Source organism: Nannobrachium achirus (genome assembly GCF_963921795.1).
Source record: "Nannobrachium achirus genome assembly, chromosome: 4".
NCBI lineage: Eukaryota > Metazoa > Chordata > Actinopteri > Myctophiformes > Myctophidae > Nannobrachium > Nannobrachium achirus.
The window spans coordinates 70,065,981-70,089,443 of record NC_137813.1 but is presented as its reverse complement, the minus strand read 5'-3'; the positions used below and the strand labels follow the sequence as shown (position 1 = coordinate 70,089,443).

At 38.6% G+C, this 23,463-nt stretch overlaps 1 protein-coding gene across 1 annotated transcript in view; it reads right to left on the bottom strand.

The window, feature by feature from the left end:
* Positions 1-21,576, bottom strand: part of LOC308283170 (monocarboxylate transporter 7-like) — a gene marked incomplete at both ends in the record, with an annotated part of 68,784 nt that extends 47,208 nt beyond the window's left edge. The window contains 2 exons of the mRNA XM_080723548.1: positions 20,945-21,230; positions 21,572-21,576. Of these exons, the coding sequence (XP_080579674.1) occupies positions 20,945-21,230; positions 21,572-21,576 (291 nt within the window). The remainder of the gene's footprint in view (positions 1-20,944; positions 21,231-21,571) is intronic.
* Positions 21,577-23,463: the final 1,887 nt, after the last annotated feature.

Here is a 23,463-nt window from a genome sequence, read left to right as displayed (position 1 = left end):
CCTGTCCCTAATATAAGAGATTTGGTATAAATAGTGTGGTGACTTAAACCTGGTTTTTGACATTATCAAAACGGTGGATAAAAGCGGCAAACTTTTTTTGAGGCTTCTTTAGGACCTAACGATGGATTTTAGTCTTGGGTACCAAACTTTATTTTGAAAATTACCTATAGAATTATCCATAGTTGGGCTCCCATTGACTTTCTATAGGCTACAGAAGGAAAATACCCAGAAAAAAAATCGGCTTTAAGTAGGATGTGAGGGGTCTAACTAGGCCACTAGGGGTTTGTCATGATTCTGAATCCATTGCAAGCATTTGTTTTGCACAAAAAACTTTCCTTGGGCTAGAAATGCCCCCCCAAAACACCCAAAAAACTGTGAAAAGTGATGGCTCATCACTAAACCATCGTTTTGTTTGGCCATTTCTAGCCCAAGGAAAGTTTTTTTGTGCAAAACAAATGCTTGCAATAGATTCAGAATCATTAGGCGGGCGCAGATATGGTTTGACCCCCAAAAAATTGCAGCAAAAGGTTTCTCAATGGTTTATTGTAGTATCGGGTGTACTTAATAACATATAAAAAGTTTTCCAAAATTTGACTACTAGAAATGTACGAAATTCAAGATGGCCACCACCAGTTCCCTAAAAGTCCATTATAGTAGGGGGAATTATATGAAAAATCATTACGCCGCGGATAAAAGCATGGAATTTGATACAGAGGTCCCTTGGGTCATCCAAAAACTTCCTAGAAGGGGCGCCTAAACTTTTGACCGTTGACTCAAAAGACACCAAAATAATCTCCAAAAACCATAACATTTGGCACACATGTCCCTTGGGCCACGCTAAAACATCCTAAAAGGAGTGCCCAAAAAATCTTAAACAGGAAGTGAGTTATGGACAAGATTCAAAATGACCGTCTAAACTGTTGACTCAAAAGACACCAAAAGAATCTCCACAAAGCATAAAATGTGGCATACATATGTCCCTTGGGACATCCTAAAACATCTTAAAAGGGGTGCCCAAAAAAAATCTTAAACAGGAAGTGAGTTATAGACTAAAATGGACATCTAAACTGTTGACCGTTGGCTCAAAAGACACCAAAAGAATCTCCAAAAGGCATACAATTTGGCACACATGTCCCTGGGGTCATCCTAAAACATCCTAGAAGGGGTGCCCCAAAACTCTTAAACATGAAGTGAATTATTATTGAAAAGCCTATAGGGAATCTCATAGAGGTATACACTCTGGCATGTATATCCCTTGGGTCATGCATCCTAAGACATCCTAGAAGGGGTTCCCAAAATAATCTGAAACAGGATGTTAGTTATTGCCTAATTTAAAATGGCCACCTACAGTGTTGACAGATGATGTAAAAGACACCTAAATAATATCATGGCAGGAAATGTGATACAAATCTTAACACATCCTACAAGGGGATGTTTTAAACAGGAAGTGGGTTTTTGTCTAATTTCAAAGTGGCCACCTAAAGCAGTTGAAGAGAAGCAACCCGCACTCACGTTTTCAATCATAAGAGTCTTTTTTGATAGTGGAACAGCAGCAGCAGTGGTCAGGAGGAGGACAGACGCGTTTCGGCCCTCAGGCCATCATCAGTGTTACTGAGTAACATGCAGTGGAAGTGACGTATATAGAATACAAGGTATTGTTGATTATATGGAATACATTACAGCTGTGTCTCATTATCAAATGACAATACTAAATAAGAAAATTAAAAACAAACATTCATTGTTTAGAAATGTAGAAAATAACAAATCCCACAGAGAATATACACAAATACATTTATAGAAAACAGGTTAGTATTAATTCTTCATTTAAACCTTTAGGGAACTCTGTGTTCATGTAGTGGATCCAATATGCCTCTCTTTGTAATAGCAACCGGTCTCTGTCTCCACCTCTTTTCTCCTGATGAGCCCTCTAACCAATGCCATTCGAACTTATCTGTCCTAGAAAGAAAAGCTCTAAAAGAATTGTCAAGTGATCAGTCTATTGTTATCCGTAGAGCAGACAAAGGTGGCGCTATCGTTCTACAGGATAAAGAGTCTTACATTACTGAAATAAATAGTCAACTTTGTAAGTCAGAATTCTATACTCTATAAACTTGTGACCCTACAAACAGATTTTCCAAAGAAATTAAAATGACTCTAGATAAAGCTCTGTCTGATCAATCCATAACTAAAGATGAGTTCAACTTTATGTTCAATGAACACCCAGTACGCCCTATCCTGTATACTTTACCTAAAATTCACAAAAGTTGTGTGTTGTACCAGTCCCAGGACGCCCTATAGTGGCAGGTAATGGCTCTTTAACTGAACCTCTCTCTCAATTTGTAGACTTTCATATAAAAAATATGGTATTTAATTTGCCCTCATATCTAAGAGACACTTCAGATTTTCTTAATAAATTAAATTCCATTGGAGATGTTACTGACTCAGATCTTTTATGTACTATGGATGTAACTAGCCTTTATACAAATGTACCCCACAGAGAAGGCTTGGAAGCCGTTCATTATTACATGCAGTCCAGAGTAGTTCAGTCACCCCCTACTGGTTTGATCATGTCCTTAGCCAATGAGATACTCACCAAGAACTATTTTAAATTTGAGAACGACTTTTATCTACAGAAACAAGGTGTTTCTATGGGCAGCCCTTTTTCTCCTAATTACGCCAACTTATTTATGGGAAAATTTGAAGATGACTATGTATATAACAATAACCCTTTCCGTGCCTGCATTAAATGTTGGTTCAGATACATTGATGATATTTTTTTCATTTTTAATGGTACTCCAGATATGCTCAACAATTTCACTGCTTACATTAATTCCAGACTACCTTCTAGTAAACTGACTCTAGAAGCAAGTCCAGAAACTGTATCTTTTCTTAACGTAAGTGTCAAAAAGACTGCTAATGGGATCCAAACCACAGTATACCGAGGAAAAAAAAACAGACAGAAATAATTATTTACACTTCTCTAGTTACCGCTCTTCTAATTTTAAAAAGGGTTACCCTACAGTCAGATATTGAGACTTAAAAGAATCTGTAGCAATGAAGCTGAATTTGAGAGACAGGCCTCAGAGATGAGTGCCAGGTTTAAAGAAAGGGGGTACGATGATGTCACTCTTAAAAATTGTATGTCTAGAATTAAGCCTTTGAATAGAACCGGTCTCCTCACCCCCAAGCCCGATACTGACACTACTGGTCAGTCTATTATTTTGTCGACTACTTTTTCTCCTGTTTCTCAAAATATTAAGCAAATTATTAAAAAACATTGGCACATTCTCTCTAGTGATCCTACTATAGGCAAAGCCTTTAGAACTCCTCCTATCTTTGCCAACAAAAGGTCTAAGAACCTAACAGATACTCTGGTCAAAAATGACATTCATACTCAGCCTTTACACTTTACTATACCCTCAGGTAACTACCCTTGTAATGGTTGTCTTAATTGTAATGCGATGATAAAAGGAGATCATTTTGTGCACCCTCACACAGGTCAGAAAATCAAAGTAAAAGGTAGAATCACTTGCAAAACTAAATATGTAGTATACCTTATCAAATGTCCCTGTGGTTTCTGTTACATAGGAAAAACTACAAGAGAATTGAGAACTAGAATCACAGAACACAAAAGTAACATCAGAACCAAAGTTGAAAAATCACCTATAGCTCGACATTTTAATGACACAGGACATGATATTTGTACATTGAAGTTCCAAGGTATAGAATTTGTTAAACCCCTTAAGAGAGGTGGAGACAGAGACCGGTTGCTATTACAAAGAGAGGCATATTGGATCCACTACATGAACACAGAGTTCCCTAAAGGTTTAAATGAAGAATTAATACTAACCTGTTTTCTATAAATGTATTTGTGTATATTCTCTGTGGGATTTGTTATTTTCTACATTTCTAAACAACGAATGTTTGTTTTTAATTTTCTTATTTAGTATTGTCATTTGATAATGAGACACAGCTGTAATGTATTCCATATAATCAACAATACCTTGTATTCTATATATACGTCACTTCCGCTGCATGTTACTCAGTAACACTGATGATGGCCTGAGGGCCGAAACGTGTCTGTCCTCCTCCTGACTACTGCTGCTGCTGTTCCACTATTAAAAAAGACTCTTATGATTGAAAACGTGAGTGCGGGTTGCTTCTCTTCTTATGTTATCCCGAATTCCGCACCCAAGAAACCCAGAAATACGACAAATTCTACAACGAGTTGAGCGAACCAGTTCATTGAAGTCTTACACCTAAAGCAGTTGACACAAAAGAAAACATAAAGGCTCATAAAAGTATATTATTTGGCATGTAGGCCTACATATTATTATATCCTAGAAGGGGTTATTTATTTGTTTGGGAAGGGACCATATTGAAGTAATTCTAAATGGCTGTTTAACCCTTAAGTTCTGTTCAGATTCACTACACCTTCGTTCTGTTCGGGTCATTTTGACCCGGGGGATATTTAGTTTTAAAAAAACAACACTAATATACATTTTTACTTGACAAATCATCATGATACATTGACTTTGACTCAATACCAAACAATTCATATGATATATATGGTAAATGTTTGCATTTCTGCTTTGCTATATCACATTAAACACTGAAAGAGCTAGGCGTTTTTACTGATTTAGCTGAAATTCATGTAAAAAAAGGGGGGCTTCGGAAGGGGGGTGTTAGAAGTGGGGGTGACTGTGTGTCTGTGTTTTGGCATAATACTGTGTATTTCTGTGCATCTGTGCTTCCGGGTCAAAATGACCCGAACAGCACTTAAGGTTCAAAAAATATGAGGGGGGTGTAGCATGGGTGTAGTGCAAAAATATTTTTTTTACATGTTCATCTCAGAAGAATCTTTAAGGCCAGTGAGTTTCAGGTGGAAAAAATGTAAACTTCTACCTTTTTTTTTCAAATGAAAATGTAACGAACAGAACTTAAGGGTTAAACAGTTGACAACTGCACAGTCTGCATAAACCTGGGGTATTTTTCTACTTTCTGGGTACATCATCTCCCACTTCTCCGCTCCCTCCACTGGCTCCCGATTGCTGCCCGCACAGAGTAAACAGAGTATGGCACTACCATACCTTCAAAACCTGATCGAACCCTACCCTTAATTTACTTTACTCTTTGAATCTTCTTTATTAGATAATCCCTCTCTAAAACCCTCTTATTTTGGTCTATGTTCACTCTATCTTTTCTTCTAGATCATTACTGTTTTTTGTGATTAGTGTTTACTAACTATAACATTGACATAATGCTGTGCAAGGTAACCCAGCATCCCAGCATCTACACTTTCTCCAACAGAGGGGCTACGCTTTACAGCCACATTGGAGTTCTCCACCGTCTTTGGCAGCCTCTAGCAAGTGTGTCCATAAAGGTGTTCATGAATCAGTGACTTTAATCCATCTATATTTTTTCAGGAGATTTCAGGTTTCTGGACCAAATGCCAGAAATTGTAAACTGCTCGATTTGAATGTTGTAGCAGTGCAACCTGTGTGGGAGGAATGGTTTCCATTGAGAGACAATTAAGAGCAAACAGGTCCTTTCATTTTCATAATGTCAGTTGTCTTGTCATCAGTGTTGGGTATAACGGCGTTTAAATAAACGGCGTTACATAATACCGTTATTTTTTTTTCAGTAACGGGTAATCTAATTAATTACAATTTCCATCGTTACAACGCCGTTACCGTTACAGACAATGAAATGTGCTCCGTTACTAGCGTCCCCAAGCTGTCACGATGGTTGTGTGTGAGAGAGAGAGAGAGAGAGAGAGAGAGGGAGAGGGAGAGGGAGAGGGAGAGAGAGAGAGAGAGAGAGGGAGAGGGAGAGGGAGAGAGAGAGAGGGAGAGAGAGAGAGCCCCTGTGTGTCGGTCTTGCAAAAATAAATAAATAAATGACTCAAAGAGTTGCCTGTGATCTGTGAGTGAACCCATCTGATGTTACTCGCCAAAACAATAGATCCACAAGCATGGTGATCAGGGAGCCTGTAGATTGTCTATATTCGGCAGACGACACCATTTCATTAATAAATTAGCAGATTTCCCAGATTGATTTGGCTCTAACGTTGATGTGCTGCAGCCTGCAGCTGTCTCCAGTCACCAGGAGGAGCTTGTTAAGTTATGTCAGTACTCCGTGAGTGTTGATAACAACTCTGCTTGCAATCATTATAAGCATAGCATCCTTAAATCCTTATGCAGAGATTAAATGTCCGATGTATAATTGCCTAAACCTTTGTTTAGTTTAATTTTCTTTGCGACAGATCTCCCCTCCTCTCTGTGTCCACACCATAGACTGTAGAAAAATATGGACGAAGCGAAGCCATTGGTTTCTATGCAGCGCAAATGGCCCTTTCTACCCTTTGAAATGGGTGTTGCCATCATAGAAATAAATAGAATTGTAAAGGCACCAGAGATGCTATTGGCTGCCAACGGTCACGTACAACCGCAAGGATACTCGGGAGAATGTGTTGAGCTCTGCCGAAAATATAGCAGACGTGCTATAAAAAAAAATGTGGACCGCCCACAAGTCAGCCAGCGAAAAACAAATCCAGTATGGCAGACACAGACGGACCGCAGTGACAGTAAATGTCCGAATAACTTTTTAATTTTGCCACAGAGATTTGTGCACCGAACGTTTGGACTCTGGAGTAGCCGCTGCAGCCTGACCGGGCCGTCTAGGACTCTGTACCCCGCATTGGAAGCCTTGTTGAGGACTCTACTTTTGAAAGTGTCCGTGCAGTTCCGCTGGGTCTTATAATAATCCAGTTGTCCACTAGACTTTTCACAAAGCAAAGAGGCATTCGTCCAGAGAAATATGCATGTGTTTATTCATATTTATTAACAGGGATTTGTGATGTTTATAGGACTGAAGTTGCATTCATAGTTTTCAGTCACACCTCTTAACAAAAGCTGTCAACAATGTGACACCTTATGTTAACAATGCGATTAATGTAGGAATGGATGGATGCAATATGCATATGAATTGTCCATTGTGACTACAGTCTATGATTGTGACATGCTAGCCTAGACGAGAAGCTGGATTCATGAATGGATTCATGAACTAACTATTGAGCTGACATTATTGAGCAGTATCGTGGGTTAATTATTCTTACATATTAAAGAGGTTATTTCAATCAGCGATCGTTAACGTAAATGCGCTTGATTCATGTCATTTTTGTTTGATTGAGGTATTTACAGTAGTAGCTACATCATTCAGCCTATTCCTCCTCTTTGATTCAGTCAATTTCATTCTGGTTTATATTTTGGAAATAAAATGTGAGATCAACCTATGCCTATTTGTGTGCGTTCCTATGCTAATTTGTGTGACATTTGTATGTGTGAATGTAAGTGCTAACTTTGTTTGACGTGCAGACTGTTCTATTGAAAATTATACTGTAGCCTCAGTGTTATTTTCAAATGTTTTAATTAATACAATTTGGCGAGGCTAAATGTTGAGTGTTTCTTTTGTTTCGTTTTATATATTCTATTATAGTCTATACCACTTTATATACGAGTAATTACTTGGGGGAAATACAGTTTACAGTTTAGGCATTTAGCAGACGCTTTTAATCCAAAGCGACTTACAATAAGCAGATAACATCACAATAATAAACAAGATAATATGTCAGTACATCATCAACAATATAACAAATGCAAATGTATATCTATCTAGAAAAAAAAAACAATATAATCAAAGTTCTTAAAAACCTAAAAAACAAAAAACGAATGCTAATTAAAGCTGCAAGCAGCGATGACCGGGCCCTCGCAGCTCTACCCACGTCACAAGGGGCAGCAGTTACACTATTACACTTCTTGCCCTTTTACACTTATTGCCCTATTACACTATTACACTTATTTCACTATTACACTTTTTGCGCTATTACACTATTACACTTATTACACTATTACACTTATTACACTATTACACTTATTAAACTATTACAGTTATTGTGCTATTACACTATTACACTTATTACACTATTACACTATTACACTTTTTACGTTATTACACTATTATACTATTACACTTATTGCGCTATTACACTATTACACTTATTGCATTATTACACTATTACACTTATTACACTATTACACTATTACACTTATTACACTATTACACTATTACACTTATTACACCATTACACTATTACACTTATTGCGCTATTACACTATTACACTTATTGCGCTATTACACTATCACACTTATTAAACTATTACACTTATTACACTATTACACTATTACACTTATTACACTATTACACTTATTGCGCTATTACACTATACACTTATTACAATATTACACTTATTACACTATTACACTTATTACACTATTACACTATTACACTTATTACACTATTACACTATTACACTTATTACACTATTACACTTATTACACTATTACACTTATTGCGCTATTACACTATTACACTTATTACACTATTACACTTATTACACTATTACACTATTACACTTATTACACTATTACACTTATTACACTATTACACTTATTACACTATTACACTTATTACACTATTACACTATTACACTTATTACACTATTACACTATTACACTTATTACACTATTACACTATTACACTTATTACACTATTACACTTATTGCGCTATTACACTATTACACTTATTACACTATTACACTTATTGCGCTATTACACTATTACACTATTACAGTTATTGTGCTATTACACTATTACACTTACTACACTATTACACTATTACACTTATTACACTATTACACTATTACACTTATTGCGCTATTACACTATTATTGCACTTTTACACTAATACACTTATTGCGTTATTACACTATTACACTTATTACACTATTACACTATTACACTTATTACACTATTACACTTATTACACCATTACACTATTACACTTATTGCGCTATTACACTATTACACTTATTGCGCTATTACACTATCACACTTATTAAACTATTACACTTATTACACTATTACACTATTACACTTATTACACTATTACACTTATTGCGCTATTACACTATACACTTATTACAATATTACACTTATTACACTATTACACTTATTACACTATTACACTATTACACTTATTACACTATTACACTATTACACTTATTACACTATTACACTATTACACTTATTACATTATTACACTTATTGCGCTATTACACTATTACACTTATTACACTATTACACTTATTACACTTATTACACTATTACACTTATTACACTATTACACTTGTTACACTATTACACTATTACACTTATTACACTATTACACTATTACACTTATTACACTATTACACTTATTGCGCTATTACACTATTACACTTATTACACTATTACACTTATTGCGCTATTACACTATTACACTATTACAGTTATTGTGCTATTACACTATTACACTTACTACACTATTACACTATTACACTTATTACACTATTACACTTATTGCGCTATTACACTATTACACTTATTGCGCTATTACACTTATTACACTATTACACTTATGGCACTATTACACTATTACACTATTACACTTATTACACTATTACACTTATTGTGCTATTACACTATTACACTTATTACACTATTACACTATTACACTTATTGCGCTATTACACTATTACACTATTACAGTTATTGTGCTATTACACTATTACACTTACTACACTATTACACTATTACACTTATTACACTATTACACTTATTGCGCTATTACACTATTACACTTATTGCGCTATTACACTATTACACTTATTACACTATTACACTTGTGGCACTATTACACTATTACACTTATTACACTTAATGTGCTATTACACTATTACACTTATTACACTATTACACTATTACACTTATTACAGTATTACACGTATTGCGCTATTACACTATTACAGTTATTACACCTAGACACAGTTAAACTATTGCATTTATTACAAACCATTGAAAATATAGTAATTAGGAACCATCAATAATCGACCAATCAGAAGAGGGAGCGGGGCTAACTTAAACCAATTAAGAACAAGGACTCTGAAACAAGTCAAATGACTCCACCCAGAAGTTTGTACGACAAACGGTTGATGAGTAATAGCCAAAATAAGGAACAATCAAGTATCGACCAATCAGAAGAGGGGGCACTTCCTATTTGGCGAAGGAAGTTTGACGCTTCGCCACGGGCAAGCCGTTTTACAAAAACTCACGATTTGCACAACTTTTCATCGTTAAGGTGTCTTGAGTATGCCGAGCGAATGTGAAGTTGATCCGATTAACTCCCCAGGAGGAGTTCGTTAAAGTACGACACGTGAAAACGGCCAAAAATGCGCCAAAACGCCACTAATTAGTCAAAATTGCTGACTTCCTGTTTGTTTTCGGACATGGCGCCAAGAGGCTTTTTTGTGAGTCCGGACATGATACAGGTGTGTACCGATTTTCGTACTTGTGGGTGAAACCGTATAGTGGGGCTGTTGCATTGAAATTTTGTAGGGGGCGCTGTTGCGCCATTAGGCCACGCCCCCTTTTAATTTTTTTTAAATACGTAATTTTTTCGCCACTTCTGATGTGCGTGCAAAGTTGCAAAACTTTTGGAGTACGTTTGGCGCCTCAAAAACGCGATTTACTTTCGGGAAAATAATAATAAGAAGAAGAATTAAAGCTGCAAGCAGCGATGACCGGGCCCTCGCAGCTCTACCCACGTCACAAGGGGCAGCAGTTACACTATTACACTTATTTCCCTTTTACACTTATTGCCCTGTTACACTATTACACTTTTTGCACTATTACACTATTACACTATTACACTTTGACACTATTAAACTTATTACGCTATTACACTATTACACTTATTACACTATTACACTATTATACTTATTACACTATTACTCTTATTGTACTATTACACTATTACACTTATTACACTATTACACTTATTACACTATTACACTTATTACACTATTACATTATTACACTTATTACACTATTACACATATTGTGCTATTACACTATTACACTATTACACTTATTACACTATTACACTTATTACACTATTACACTTATTGTGCTATTACACTATTATACTTATTACACTATTACACTATTACACTATTACACTATTACACTTATTACACTATTACACTTATTGTACTATTACACTATTACACTATTGCACTTATTACACTATTACACTATTACACTTATTACACTATTACACTTATTGCGCTATTACACTATTACACTTATTGCGCTATTACACTATTACACTATTACACTTATTACACTATTACACTTATTGCGCTATTACACTATTACACTATTACACTTATTACACTATTACACTTATTGTACTATTACACTATGACACTATTGCACTTATTACACTATTACACTATTACACTATTACACTATTACACTTATTACACTATTACACTATTACGCTTATTACACTATTACACTTATTACACTATTACACTTATTACACTATTACACTTATTGTACTATTACACTATGACACTATTGCACTTATTACACTATTACACTATTACACTTATTACACTATTACACTTATTGCGCTATTACACTATTACACTTATTGCGCTATTACACTATTACACTTATTACACTATTACACTTATTGTGCTATTACACTATTACACTTATTACACTATTACACTATTACGCTTATTACACTATTACACGTATTACACTATTACACTATTACACTATTACACGTATTACACTATCACTTATTACACTATTACACTATTACACTTATTGTGCTATTACACTATTACACTTATTACACTATTACACTTATTACCCTATTACACTTATTGTACTATTACACTATTACACTATTGCACTTATTACACTATTACACTATTACACTTATTACACTATTACACTATTACACTATTACACTTATTACACTATTACACTTATTGCGCTATTACACTATTACACTTATTACACTATTACACTTATTGTGCTATTACACTATTACACTTATTACACTATTACACTATTACACTTATTGCGCTATTACACTATTACACTTATTACACTATTACACTATTACACTTATTGCGCTATTACACTATTACACTTATTACACTATTACACTTATTACATTATTACACTATTACACTTATTACACGTATTACACTATTACACTTATTACACTATTACACTATTACACTTATTACACTATTACACTATTACACTTTTTACACTTATTGCGCTATTACACTATTACACTTATTACACTATTACACTGTTACACTATTACACTTATTACACTATTACACTATTACACTTATTACACTATTACACTTATTACACTATTATACTTATTACACTACAATATTACACTTATTGCGCTATTACACTATTACAGTTATTACACCTAGACACAGTTACACTATTGCACTTATTAAAAAAACATTGAAAAGATAGCAAATAGGAACTATCAATAATCGACCAATCAGAAGAGGGGGCGGGGCTAACTTAAACCAATTAAGAACAAGGACTTTGAATCAAGTAAAATGACACCACCCACCAGTTTGTGCGACAAACGGTTGATGAGTTCTAACCAAAAAAAGGAACAATCAAGTATCGACCAATCAGAGCAGGGGGCACTTCCTGTTTGGCGAAGGAAGTTTGACGCTTCGCCACGGGCACACTGTTTTACGAAAACTCACGATTCGCACAACTTTTCATCGTTAAGGTGTCTTGAGTATGCCGAGCGAATTTGAAGTTGATCCGATTAACCCCCTAGAAGGAGTTTGTTAAAGTGCGACCTGTGAAAACGGCCAAAAATGCGCCAAAACGCCACTAATTAGTCAAAATGGCTGACTTCCTGTTTGGTTTCGGACATGGCGCCAAGAGACTTTTTTGTGAGTCCAGACATGATACAGGTGTGTACCGATTTTCGTACTTGTGGGTGAAACCGTATAGTGGGGCTGTTGCGTTGAAATGTTTTAGGGGGCGCTATTAAGCCATTAGGCCACGCCCCCCTTCTTTTTTTTTTTTAAATACGTAATTTTTCGCCACTTGTGATGTGCTTGCAAAGTTGCGCAACTTTTGGAGTACGTTTGGCGTCTCAAAAACGCGATTCATTCGGCGGAAGAAGAAGAAGAATAATCTTTGCAAATACAATAGGGTCCTCACACACTGTGTGTGCTCGGGCCCTAATAATCTTTGCAAATACAATAGGGTCCTCTCACACTGTGTGTGCTCGGGCCCTAACTAGCTTCATGTATGGTCATTGATTTTTTTCTGTAGTGCTAAGGGTTTAGGTGGAGTCTGAAAAGGTGAGTCTTCAGTCCACGGCGAAAGCTAGCGAGTGAGTCCGTTGTTCTAAGTGCGACAGGGAGTTTATTCCACAACTTTGGGGCCAGGAGGGCAAACTGTCTCGGACGAGTGGATTTTTGCCCTGGAGTTTTTAGCGAGGGTTCTGTCAGCATCCCTGTGTTAGCTGATCTAAGTGAACGGGTGGGGTGTAAGGGTTGATCAGGTTTTGGAGGTATGGAGGAGCCATACCTTTGGCTGCTTTGAAGGTCAGCATCAGTGTTTTGTATTCAGTGCGGGCCACAACCGGGAGCCAGTGGAGGCTGCGGAGAAGGGGAGAGACATGTGAGAACTTAGGCTGGTTGAAGACCAGTCGTGCCGCGGCATTTTGGATCAGTTGGAGAGGTTTAAGTGCACATGCCGGGAGACCAGTGAGGAGAGAGTTACAATAGTCAAGCTTTGATAAGACAGATGTCTGAATGAGGAGCACATTATGAATACATTATTATAATAGCCGTTCTAAACCTACAAAAAGCCAGATAATTGCAATAACATCACGTCGCCGAAGCCTGCTATGACCAACTTCAAATTCCAAAAGTGCTCCCGACCAAGATCTCCCATACTCCTGGCTCCAACAACAGGTACTGTATGAGGTATGCCAAGGGATACAGGATAGCAGGACATGCAACTTGCTGTTTTCAGTTTCCAAAATGTTACATGAAATAGGCCTAATGTAAAGTAAGTCTGTGGTAGGCATACATAACAAATTATCAAGAATGCCATATGAGTTTATAAAATAATACAGGCTTCCATTGGCTTAGAACATAGGCGATTTTGGCTGAGTGGCCACTGATAATCTGTAGGCTGGTGTCGATGTGGCATGCCATACTTGGACAAATCATGACGAGAAAAAAATAATAATGACGCATTGTTTTGGTGGCATTATATATAGGCTCTCATAAGTTGTTACACAATCGGGCAGATAGCCTTCATAATAAATAAATACCAAGTTGTGTATTTGTGACTGATATGCCTATAAGACTAAATACATTATAGGCGTATTAACAAAAACGATGTTTTAACATTTATATAATTATAGAGAATAGCCTATATGTGTGTTTATTTATGTCCTCGCTCATTTTAATAGCTCTGGATTAAGAGCGTCTGCCTATATTGTACAGTGTAACCTGGGTGTGTATAATAGTTTTATATTGTAACAATGTTTATACGCCGTTGTACAAAGAAAACCGATCTACAAGCTAACAGTGCGTCGCATTACGACGAGTTGTTATATCTGCTCTGGGCAACTATAGTTGTGGTGTGCATGCAAATCAGTTCCATCAGAAGTCGGCCACGCCCCCCGCAACTTTAACATTTATTTTAAAATAAATTGGACGAAATTTCGACAAAACGCATATGATGGTGATTGAAAGGCAATCGTTAACTAGCGATAGGAACCATAAAGTATTCATGAAAATGTTAATTAAGGTTAGAACACGAAAGGGGAAAATGAATGGGATCCAATGGAGAACAATTCTTTTTGCGACCGGCCAGGGGGGAAAACAGTGCAACTAGCGGCCAATCATAGGAAGTTTTACTTCCGTATTGGAGTCATTTTAAATCGGCAGAACTATGCCCCTGGTCCACACGTGAAGCAAAATGACATGAGGTATTTTCCCCCCTTGAGAATAATAATGGAAGGCATCAAAAAAGCGATATAAGGTATTTTTTCCCTTGAATAGAATAAAAGGCAGAAAATACTGTAATGTGTCTGAATCGATTTGTTTTACTCTAATTTACTCTATAAAATACTTATATTTACTTACTTATATAATACAAATATTTTAAGTTAAATAAACTAAAATCTATGGATTTCTTTTTTTTTTACTGTACCGCAACCAGCTTGTGAAACCTGCTCCAAAAAACAATCCAAATTCTTTTTTGATTGATTGATTGATTGAAGAATTTATTAGAAGTTTGCAATAGAAAAAAGTACAGTTTCATGACAGTACAAATCACTGGTACAAGGTCAACTAAAAGGAGATCCTAGAAAGCCGAGGCTTATTTCCACAGGAACCACACTTTAAGTATCTCATATAACATTGAAAGACAGACGGATAGAACATAGTACTTTATCTAGGATAATATCAGTTTCAAAAGCATAACATCAAATACAAAGGCAGAAATAAGAATAATAAAAAAAAGGGGGGGGGGGCATGGGGGCTTAGTCTATTTACAAGTCACGGGTAGCAGCTGTCTGAAGGTGACTTTTCATACCAATTTTGAAGGAGGCTAGGGATTTGCTCTCCTTTAGGGCTTGAGGAAGGGCGTTCCACATGTTGATGGTGTAGCAGGAGAACGAGTTAGAGCCTTGTTTAGTGTTAAATCTACGTTGATGATGATTAGTGGAGCTGCCTCTGGTGTTGTGGTCGTGAACATCCTTGACCTTTAAGAAGTAGTTTGTCAGGTACATGGGAATCTTGGAGGTGTAGTGTATCTTGTACACCAGGCCCATTGCAAGATGCTGTACTCTGTCAGCTACTTTGAGCCATCCCACGCTTTCGTGGTGATGATCGGTAAGGTGGGTCAGAGGAGGGAGACCAAGCACAACCCTAATTAGTTTGTTTTGGGCTGTTTGAAGCTTTAACTTTAAGGCGGCTGGGGCGTCGCGATACCAGACAAGGACTCCGTAATCAATGAGGGGCCCAATAAGAGCTCCTCTAGTGTCTTTCGGGATTTAGTATTGATCAGCGGGGCAACCCTTTGCAAGAAGCGAATTCGTTGGTTGACTTTATTGATTACCTTGGTGGTCATTTTTTCACTGGATAGGTTAGCCTCCAGGATGCAACCCAGGTAGCAGATGTAGTTTTTTCTTTCTATCACAGTGTCACCTACTTTAATTGTGAAGTTCTCATCTGGGCTAAGTTTCTGACTAGATCCAAAGAGGATACATTCAGTTTTGCCTAGGTGAATTGAGAGTCTGTTGTCATTGAGCCAGGTGCAGATCTTGTTAAGTTCACAGTTAAGGGCCTTTTCAACCTGTAATAAGTCTCTGCCGGAGACTAGGAGAGCCGAGTCATCCGCGAACAGAAACAGATTGCAGTCACAAGCAGATGACATGTCGTTTACGTATATTAAGAACAACAGTGGTCCTAGTATACTCCCTTGAGGTACTCCACAGTTTACTGGGAGGGGGGGGGGACAGGGTTCCGTTGACTTCCACCATCTGTTCCCTCCCCACCAAGTAAGAGTGCATCCATCTCACTGCTGTGCTATCAAGACCAATAGCTTTGAGTTTTTCAATCAGAATAGAATGATTGACGGTGTCAAATGCCTTCTGGAGGTCCAGCATGACCATGCCGCAATATTTGCCATCGTGAATTTCACGTTTGATGTAATCATTCAAATAGATGAGGCATGTATCTGTGGAATGGGACTCTCTGAAGCCAGACTGGAACTCGTAGATCAGTTTATTCTCTTCAAGATATTTAGCCACCTGTTCATAGACAATTTTTTCCATTACCTTAGAGATGGAACTAAGGATTGAGATTGGCCTGTAGTTGCCAGGGTCAAGTTTACTGCCTTTTTTGTGTAGGGGGGTTACCTTAGCTAATTTGAAGTCCTGGGGGACATAACCTTGCTTGATAGATAGATTAATAATATGGGTAATGATTGGGGCAATGGTGGCAGCTGAGTCTATGAGAAATTTGGGGGCGATTTTATCATGGCCAGCGGCCTTGAATTGAGGTAGGGTGCGAAGTTTTTTAAACACTTCATCAGTTGTCACCGTGGTAAGTTTAAAATTGTCTTTGCATACCCCAAGGTTCCTGTAGAACCAAACAGCCCAGATGGAGCGGGCAGTTTATTGACCAGATTTTTGGCCATGGAGGTGAAATAGATGTTGAGATTTTTGGCTACATCGAGACTGTCAGTGAGGAGGGTTATGGGAGTTTGGATGGATATGTTGCTGGCTATGGATCTAAGTTTAGCACCACAGCCTAGCTGGGTTTTAAATAGCTTCCATAGGTCTCGTGGTTCGTGGATGTTTTCCTCAACTTTCTCATCCAAGTAGTGTTTTTTGGCAGAAAGGATTAAGGAGGTTGTCCGATTTCTCAGTTTATTAGCCTCTAAACTGACTATTTCTAATTTGGCTTCAAGGTGTTTATTGGGGCCTTTTTTGAGTTTGTGATTATATTTGCGTTTCTCAGAGTATTTTTTGTCTCTGAGTTTCATTGATTCACAGATTTCCGAATTCCACCATGGCTGTGAGCGGGCTTTAACCCTGACCCTACGCAAAGGAGCCACTTCGTCTAGGGTAGTGTTGAAAATGGATTTAAAGCCCAGCCAGGCTTCATCGACCTGAGTGCTAGCTAGTACTGGGGACCAGTCAGATTTCTCCAGTTTGTGATTAAAGGCTTCGCTAGAGTAGGTTTTGAGGTTTCTAGCTTCAACTGTTTTGTGGCCGTCAGCTTTGGACTTATGTATTTTACGGGTGCAGTAAATTATATCATGGTCGCTTAGGCCACCACATTCAATAGTCCCACTCGCGGAGACTTTAGATTTGTCTGTGGTTACAATGAGATCTATGGTGGTTTGAGAGTTATCTGTAACCCTAGTTGGCTTGGTGATGAGCTGAGTGAAACCCTGTTGATTACAAAGCTTATTGAATTTTTTGAATAGAGGAGCTTCTTTACGAAGCATGTCTATGTTCCAATCTCCAATAATGTATTTTTCAACATTGTCCACCGGTGCAATGGCTCTCCTCCAGTAACTCACAGAAATCATTTTGGTCGGGCGGTCTATAGATGGCACCGATTAGTATGTTTTTAGCTTTCTTAAGAATCACTTCCACCCATACAGTTTCTAAAGAGCTGTGTTGTAGGTCAGGGCGGGGGATATACTTAATGCTGTTATGAACATACATGCATACACCACCACCAAATCTGTTTCTATCATTTCTGATTACAGAGTAGTTGTCAATTTCGATCTGAGAGTCAGTGATAGAGGCATCAAGTTTAGTCTCTGAGAAGGTTAGAAAATGGACCTTACCTTCGAGAACCATATGCTTGATTTGTTCATATTTAGCAAACAAACTGTTAATGTTTAAGTGCATAATGTGAATTCCTCTTTTCACAAAGCGGCTGGCAAAATCCATGGCAAGGTCCATAGAAGTGGTGTTTGCATCGGCGTCGGTGGGGGAGGAGGGGGGGTTGGTTGTAGTCTCTGGTGGCTTCAGAGGGGGACAAAGGGACAAAGGGGTCTCCGTGTAAAGTTGGGGGTTGGGGTGGTGGGAGGTTGTGGTAACCGATTTAACCCAGGTTGAGAATAGCTCTCGGGCCTTCTCGGTCATCCAGCGTGGAGCAGAGTTAATGTAGACTCTGTTCTGGGGTGCTGGGTCCACGAGGGGGTCCGTCGGGTCCATGCAGGGGTCCGCCGGGTGCGTCTGCAGATCGGGTGGGTCGGGGGGGGCGCCGGGGTCCGGTGTTGCGTGACTTACGTCGATGATGCTGGTCTCGTGCTGAGCTAGTCATGCGGGGGCGATCACCGAGGGTTCTCCGGGGGTCCGTGAGCCAGGGGGTCCTTCGACGATCCGTAAGTCCGCGGAGGCGACTGCCGAGTAATCGTCAGGGATCCGCTGGTCAGGGCAGCTGGAGTAGCCCGTTGTGAGTCCCTCTGTTTTCATCAGTGAGCGGCTAGCTAAGTTAGCATCGTTAGCTTCGCTGGTCACTGACAAAGAAGGATCCGCCGTAGTCAAGCCAGCTGCAGTGGCGAGAGCAGCTAGTCTTCGGGTCATCTGTCGTGTAGCTACAGGACCCGGATTTAACTCTATATCTCCTGATTGCAGTAATAATAAGAAGATCAAAGATCGACTCATACAACCATTCAGGGGTTTGTCTCTTTTGTTCCGGTTAGCAGCCAGCAAAGATTGAATAACATGAGATCCAAAGCTCGGGTGCTTAGCTACCGTTTTGGCAAGAAGATATAACTCACTGTGTTTTTTGTCCGTTTTGTCCATTTCCCATAAAAGATTCTCGTATTCCATTGGTGTTAGGATCTGTGGTGATTTATAGCATAAATCCGTGATCCATAGTAGAAATAGAAGAAAATGTGGGATGAACCATAAGCCTTTGATGTTTTGGTTCCGGAGCGTGAGCGAAAAACACGTCCTGCCATGGTGATGTCCGGAAGTGCTATATCTTTGACATATTACAACTTTTTTACGCAAATAGTTACTTTTCCTAGTAACTAGTTAATTTTACAATAGATTAGTTACGAACTCAGTTGGAAAAGTAACTAGTAACTATAACTAATTACTTTTTTTAAGTAATTTGCCCAACACTGCTTGTCATACAGAACACAGGTGTATATTTCAAGCACTGTAAAATTGTTTGATTCTTGGCTAACCACTTCAAAAGGATTAACCATACAAATAAATAACCCCCGCAAGGATAATAAGCAGTACTCAATATGTACCAACTTACATGCTTTTATGAAGTCCCTTTATAATAATGATGATAATGATAGCTCAAATGTATATAGCTCTTTTCTAAGCACCCAAAGTTGCTTTACATAGGGAAAGGAAGGAACCAACTTTGTTTTCTTTTGTGTCAACTGCTTTAGGTGGTAATTTTCCATTTTGTTTAGTTGTTTCCGATTTCTTTGGGCACCCCTTCTAGGATGTCTTAGGTTGTATGCCTCTATGAGATTCTATAGGTTTTTGAGTCAAAAGCCAACACTGTAGGCAGCCATTTTCAACGGTCAACAGTTTAGGTGTCTATTTTGAATCTTGTCTATAACTCACTTCCTGTTTAAGATTTTTTGGGCACCCCTTCTATGATGTTTTAGGATGGCCCAAGGGACATGTGTGCCAAATTGTATGCTTTTTGGAGATTCATTTGGTGTCGTATGAGTCAGTCAACAGTTTAGGCGGCCATTTTGACTTTTGTTCATAACTCACTTCCTTTTAAGATTTCTTTTGGGCACCCCTTCTAGAATGTTTTAGGATGAACAAAGGGACATGTGTGCCAAATCTTATGCTTTTTGGAGATTCTTTTGGTGTCTTTTGAGTCAGCGGTCGAACAGTTTAGGCGGCCATTTTGACTATTGTCCATAACTCACTTCCTGTTTAAGATGTTTTGGGGCACCCCTTCTAGGATGTTTTAGGATTACCCAAGGGACATGTGTACCAAAGTTGGTGCTTTTATCCGCCGCGTAACGATTTGGCCATTTTCTGAGGTTAATTCCCCCTACTCCTTTATTATTCATCATAGGCAAATAATTCTGCTGTCTAAACCCATTTTTTGATGATCTAGGAATCCGATTAGCATATATAAATTATAGTCAAGTGAGTGCAAGTACAATTATGTTAAAACAATTGGTTATAAGCATATATTTATGTTAAAATTTAAGATTTTCAAATGTAATTTCAAGTGTACATTTCTCCTTTTATCCAGTATTGGTGATTTCAGTTACAATTCACATTTTCTTAAAGCTTTCAGGAGATCTCTTTTGATACCAATAAGGAATAAATGCACAATTAGGCCTACTACTGTAAGGCACTGTGAAATTAGGAAAAGCAGGGCTGCCACGTGATAGTATGAGAATGAGATACTGTTCCACTTTGTAAAATGCCTCAGGAGTCAAGCTCACCTGGAGGGCCTGGTACCTCCGGTCCCCCCAGGGGGAGTGGATGCGTGTAGCAGGGATAGAATGCACATTGGGCGGGTAGGGGAGCATGAGGGGTGAATGGTGTGACAATCTGTGAAGGGGCCAGTGTGGGAGTCTAGAGGGGATTTGGTGGCTCTCAGGTGGGTACAAGGAGGTTGGGGTGGGTGTGGGTCTGTTAGGAGGGGGCTGGAAGACCGAGAAGTCCTGTGCTGTCTCCTTATCCGTTCTACATAAAGCTCCATACTTGAGGACCCTGTGTTTACTGGGTCTTGGCAGGAGGAGTGTGGTGCAAATAGGGTTCAGATTGGCTTGTCACAAAAGTCTTTTCTGCATTTTAGCAGTAAGAGGGCAGATGGGACAGCTCACGATGAGCTGTTCCCCAAGTCTCCCCATAGGATCCCAATCTAACCAACCTCAAGACCCACGCAGCCCAGGACCCAGCCCCATGAACGTGGCTGGTGTACGCCAAACTCGTTCAGTAACGAGATACGGCCACTAGAGGTCGCTCTCCAAAAGGAGTTGTCTCGTTCAGGAACGAGACAAAGGGTTAACTTGGTTACATGGAGCTGCATGCATCCTGTGTTGTCAGTGAAAGACCCTAGTCCATACGTCATAACGTAGCTCGCAGAGAGACGAAATGGCGCGTCTAGGCTGCATTGATTTCTATTCTATGCTGAAACATAAAAAGGGCTTTATCTATGAATAAGGTGCAAAGAACACCAGGGAAGCAGAGATCTGATTGTTTTCACGGCGACACTTTACCGCGATGGTCGGCCCCGGTTTGGATTTTAGTTTCGCGAGCGTTTGTAAAAAAATGGATTATCTTCCTTAATCGTCAGTGGACACTCACATGCACACGCACGAAGCTTCCGAGGCTCTTCAAAATTAAAGCGTAAGTGAACGACTGCAGCAGCAACAGCTAGAAATGTTAGAAACCTTGGCTTCCCATGTGTCTTCTTCTTTCTTCTTCTTTCGTGTATCATCGTCCTTGATGATTGGTTGACAACATTGTATTTCACAAGATTTCTTGTTACTTACACTGGGGGCTCCTGGTAATATTACTATAACTAAACTCAGGCAGGGTTAGGGGGAGCAGGGAGTGTTTGAGTATTGGAATTTGGCTATTGCGATGCACCACAAGGAGGTCTAAGAATCACTACCACCACCACCAGGAACCGACACACCCAATACCGAGGGAAGTAGGGGTGCTCCCCCAGGTCCTGCTACACTGGTCCTGCCTGCTACACTTATTCCCCATCTCTGCCTATAGGCACAGTAGGCTCAGACAGCTCTGCACTAACCTATATACCAACCCCACCCCTCTTTACACACTCACACTGTTCTTAATATACACCTTCCTAAAACTATTTAATGTTGTTCATGTTGCTCCCCTACAAGATTGCACCGTGCTTGTCTGTGAGAAAAGTTATAGCCTATGTAAAGTAAGGGAAGAACTCATTTTTGTTCATACTTCAAGAAATGTAATTTTCTCGAGGAAGGGGTGGGGTGTATAGTCAAAGATAAATTTAGTTTGAGCTCAATTTTATCCGTATAGCTATACACAACTTTTCAATAATGCAAGCAATGCTATCTGTCTAACTATCAACTGCCAATATTATCTGCCACCAGCTACTGAATTGCTGAAATAAATTACAATTAATGTTATCTTGTGGAGCTTTTTTTTAGGATATCATGAAGTCTTGTTCAAGTAAAAAACTAACGTAAAAATAACTATGGTATTTAATACATATTAGGTTAGGTAGTTCACTGGGTTTTGATATAGTCATGAACACAATATTGGATTTCAGAATTGTATTTCTGCAATTTAGACCAGTCCAATGGATTCCTAGGCCACATAAACATATAGGGTTTAATGCAAAAATTACTTATCTAGGGTAAATAACGAAGCAGTTAGGGTATTTTAATGAATGTTTGTCCATCTTGGACGCCATCTTGAAAATGACACCTTTCTAGTGGTCAAACCTTGGAAAACTTTTAGTATGTTATTAGTTAAGGACACCTAATAATACACAAAACAGTTGAAAAACAGACCCCTCACATCCTACTTAAAGCAGTTTTTTTTTCCCCTGGGTATTTTCCTCCTTTATAGAAAGTCGATGGGAGCCCAACTTGATATGGATAATTCTATGGGTAATTTTCAAATACAGTACATGTGCATACTGTATATGTGCATATTATATGCACACAGTACACAGTACTTATAATAGGCCTATGAATCCAATCCCATTTCAGTCAAGACAACTTGAATAATATAAAATGAGCAATACATTTATTATGGTTTGGCGTAGAATGGATCTAGCCTGGTTAATAACCCAGCCTGCACAACACCACCCCCTGGCGGTTGTGGTAGTGTAGTACAAAACGAAGTGTGTGATAGAGGCTTGCACCGCCACTCCGCCAGGCTAGAATGGATCTGCTTTAAGGTATTCTGAGGGAGCACACGTCCCCTTTCAGCAACTGCACTCAGTTTCCTGACAGAG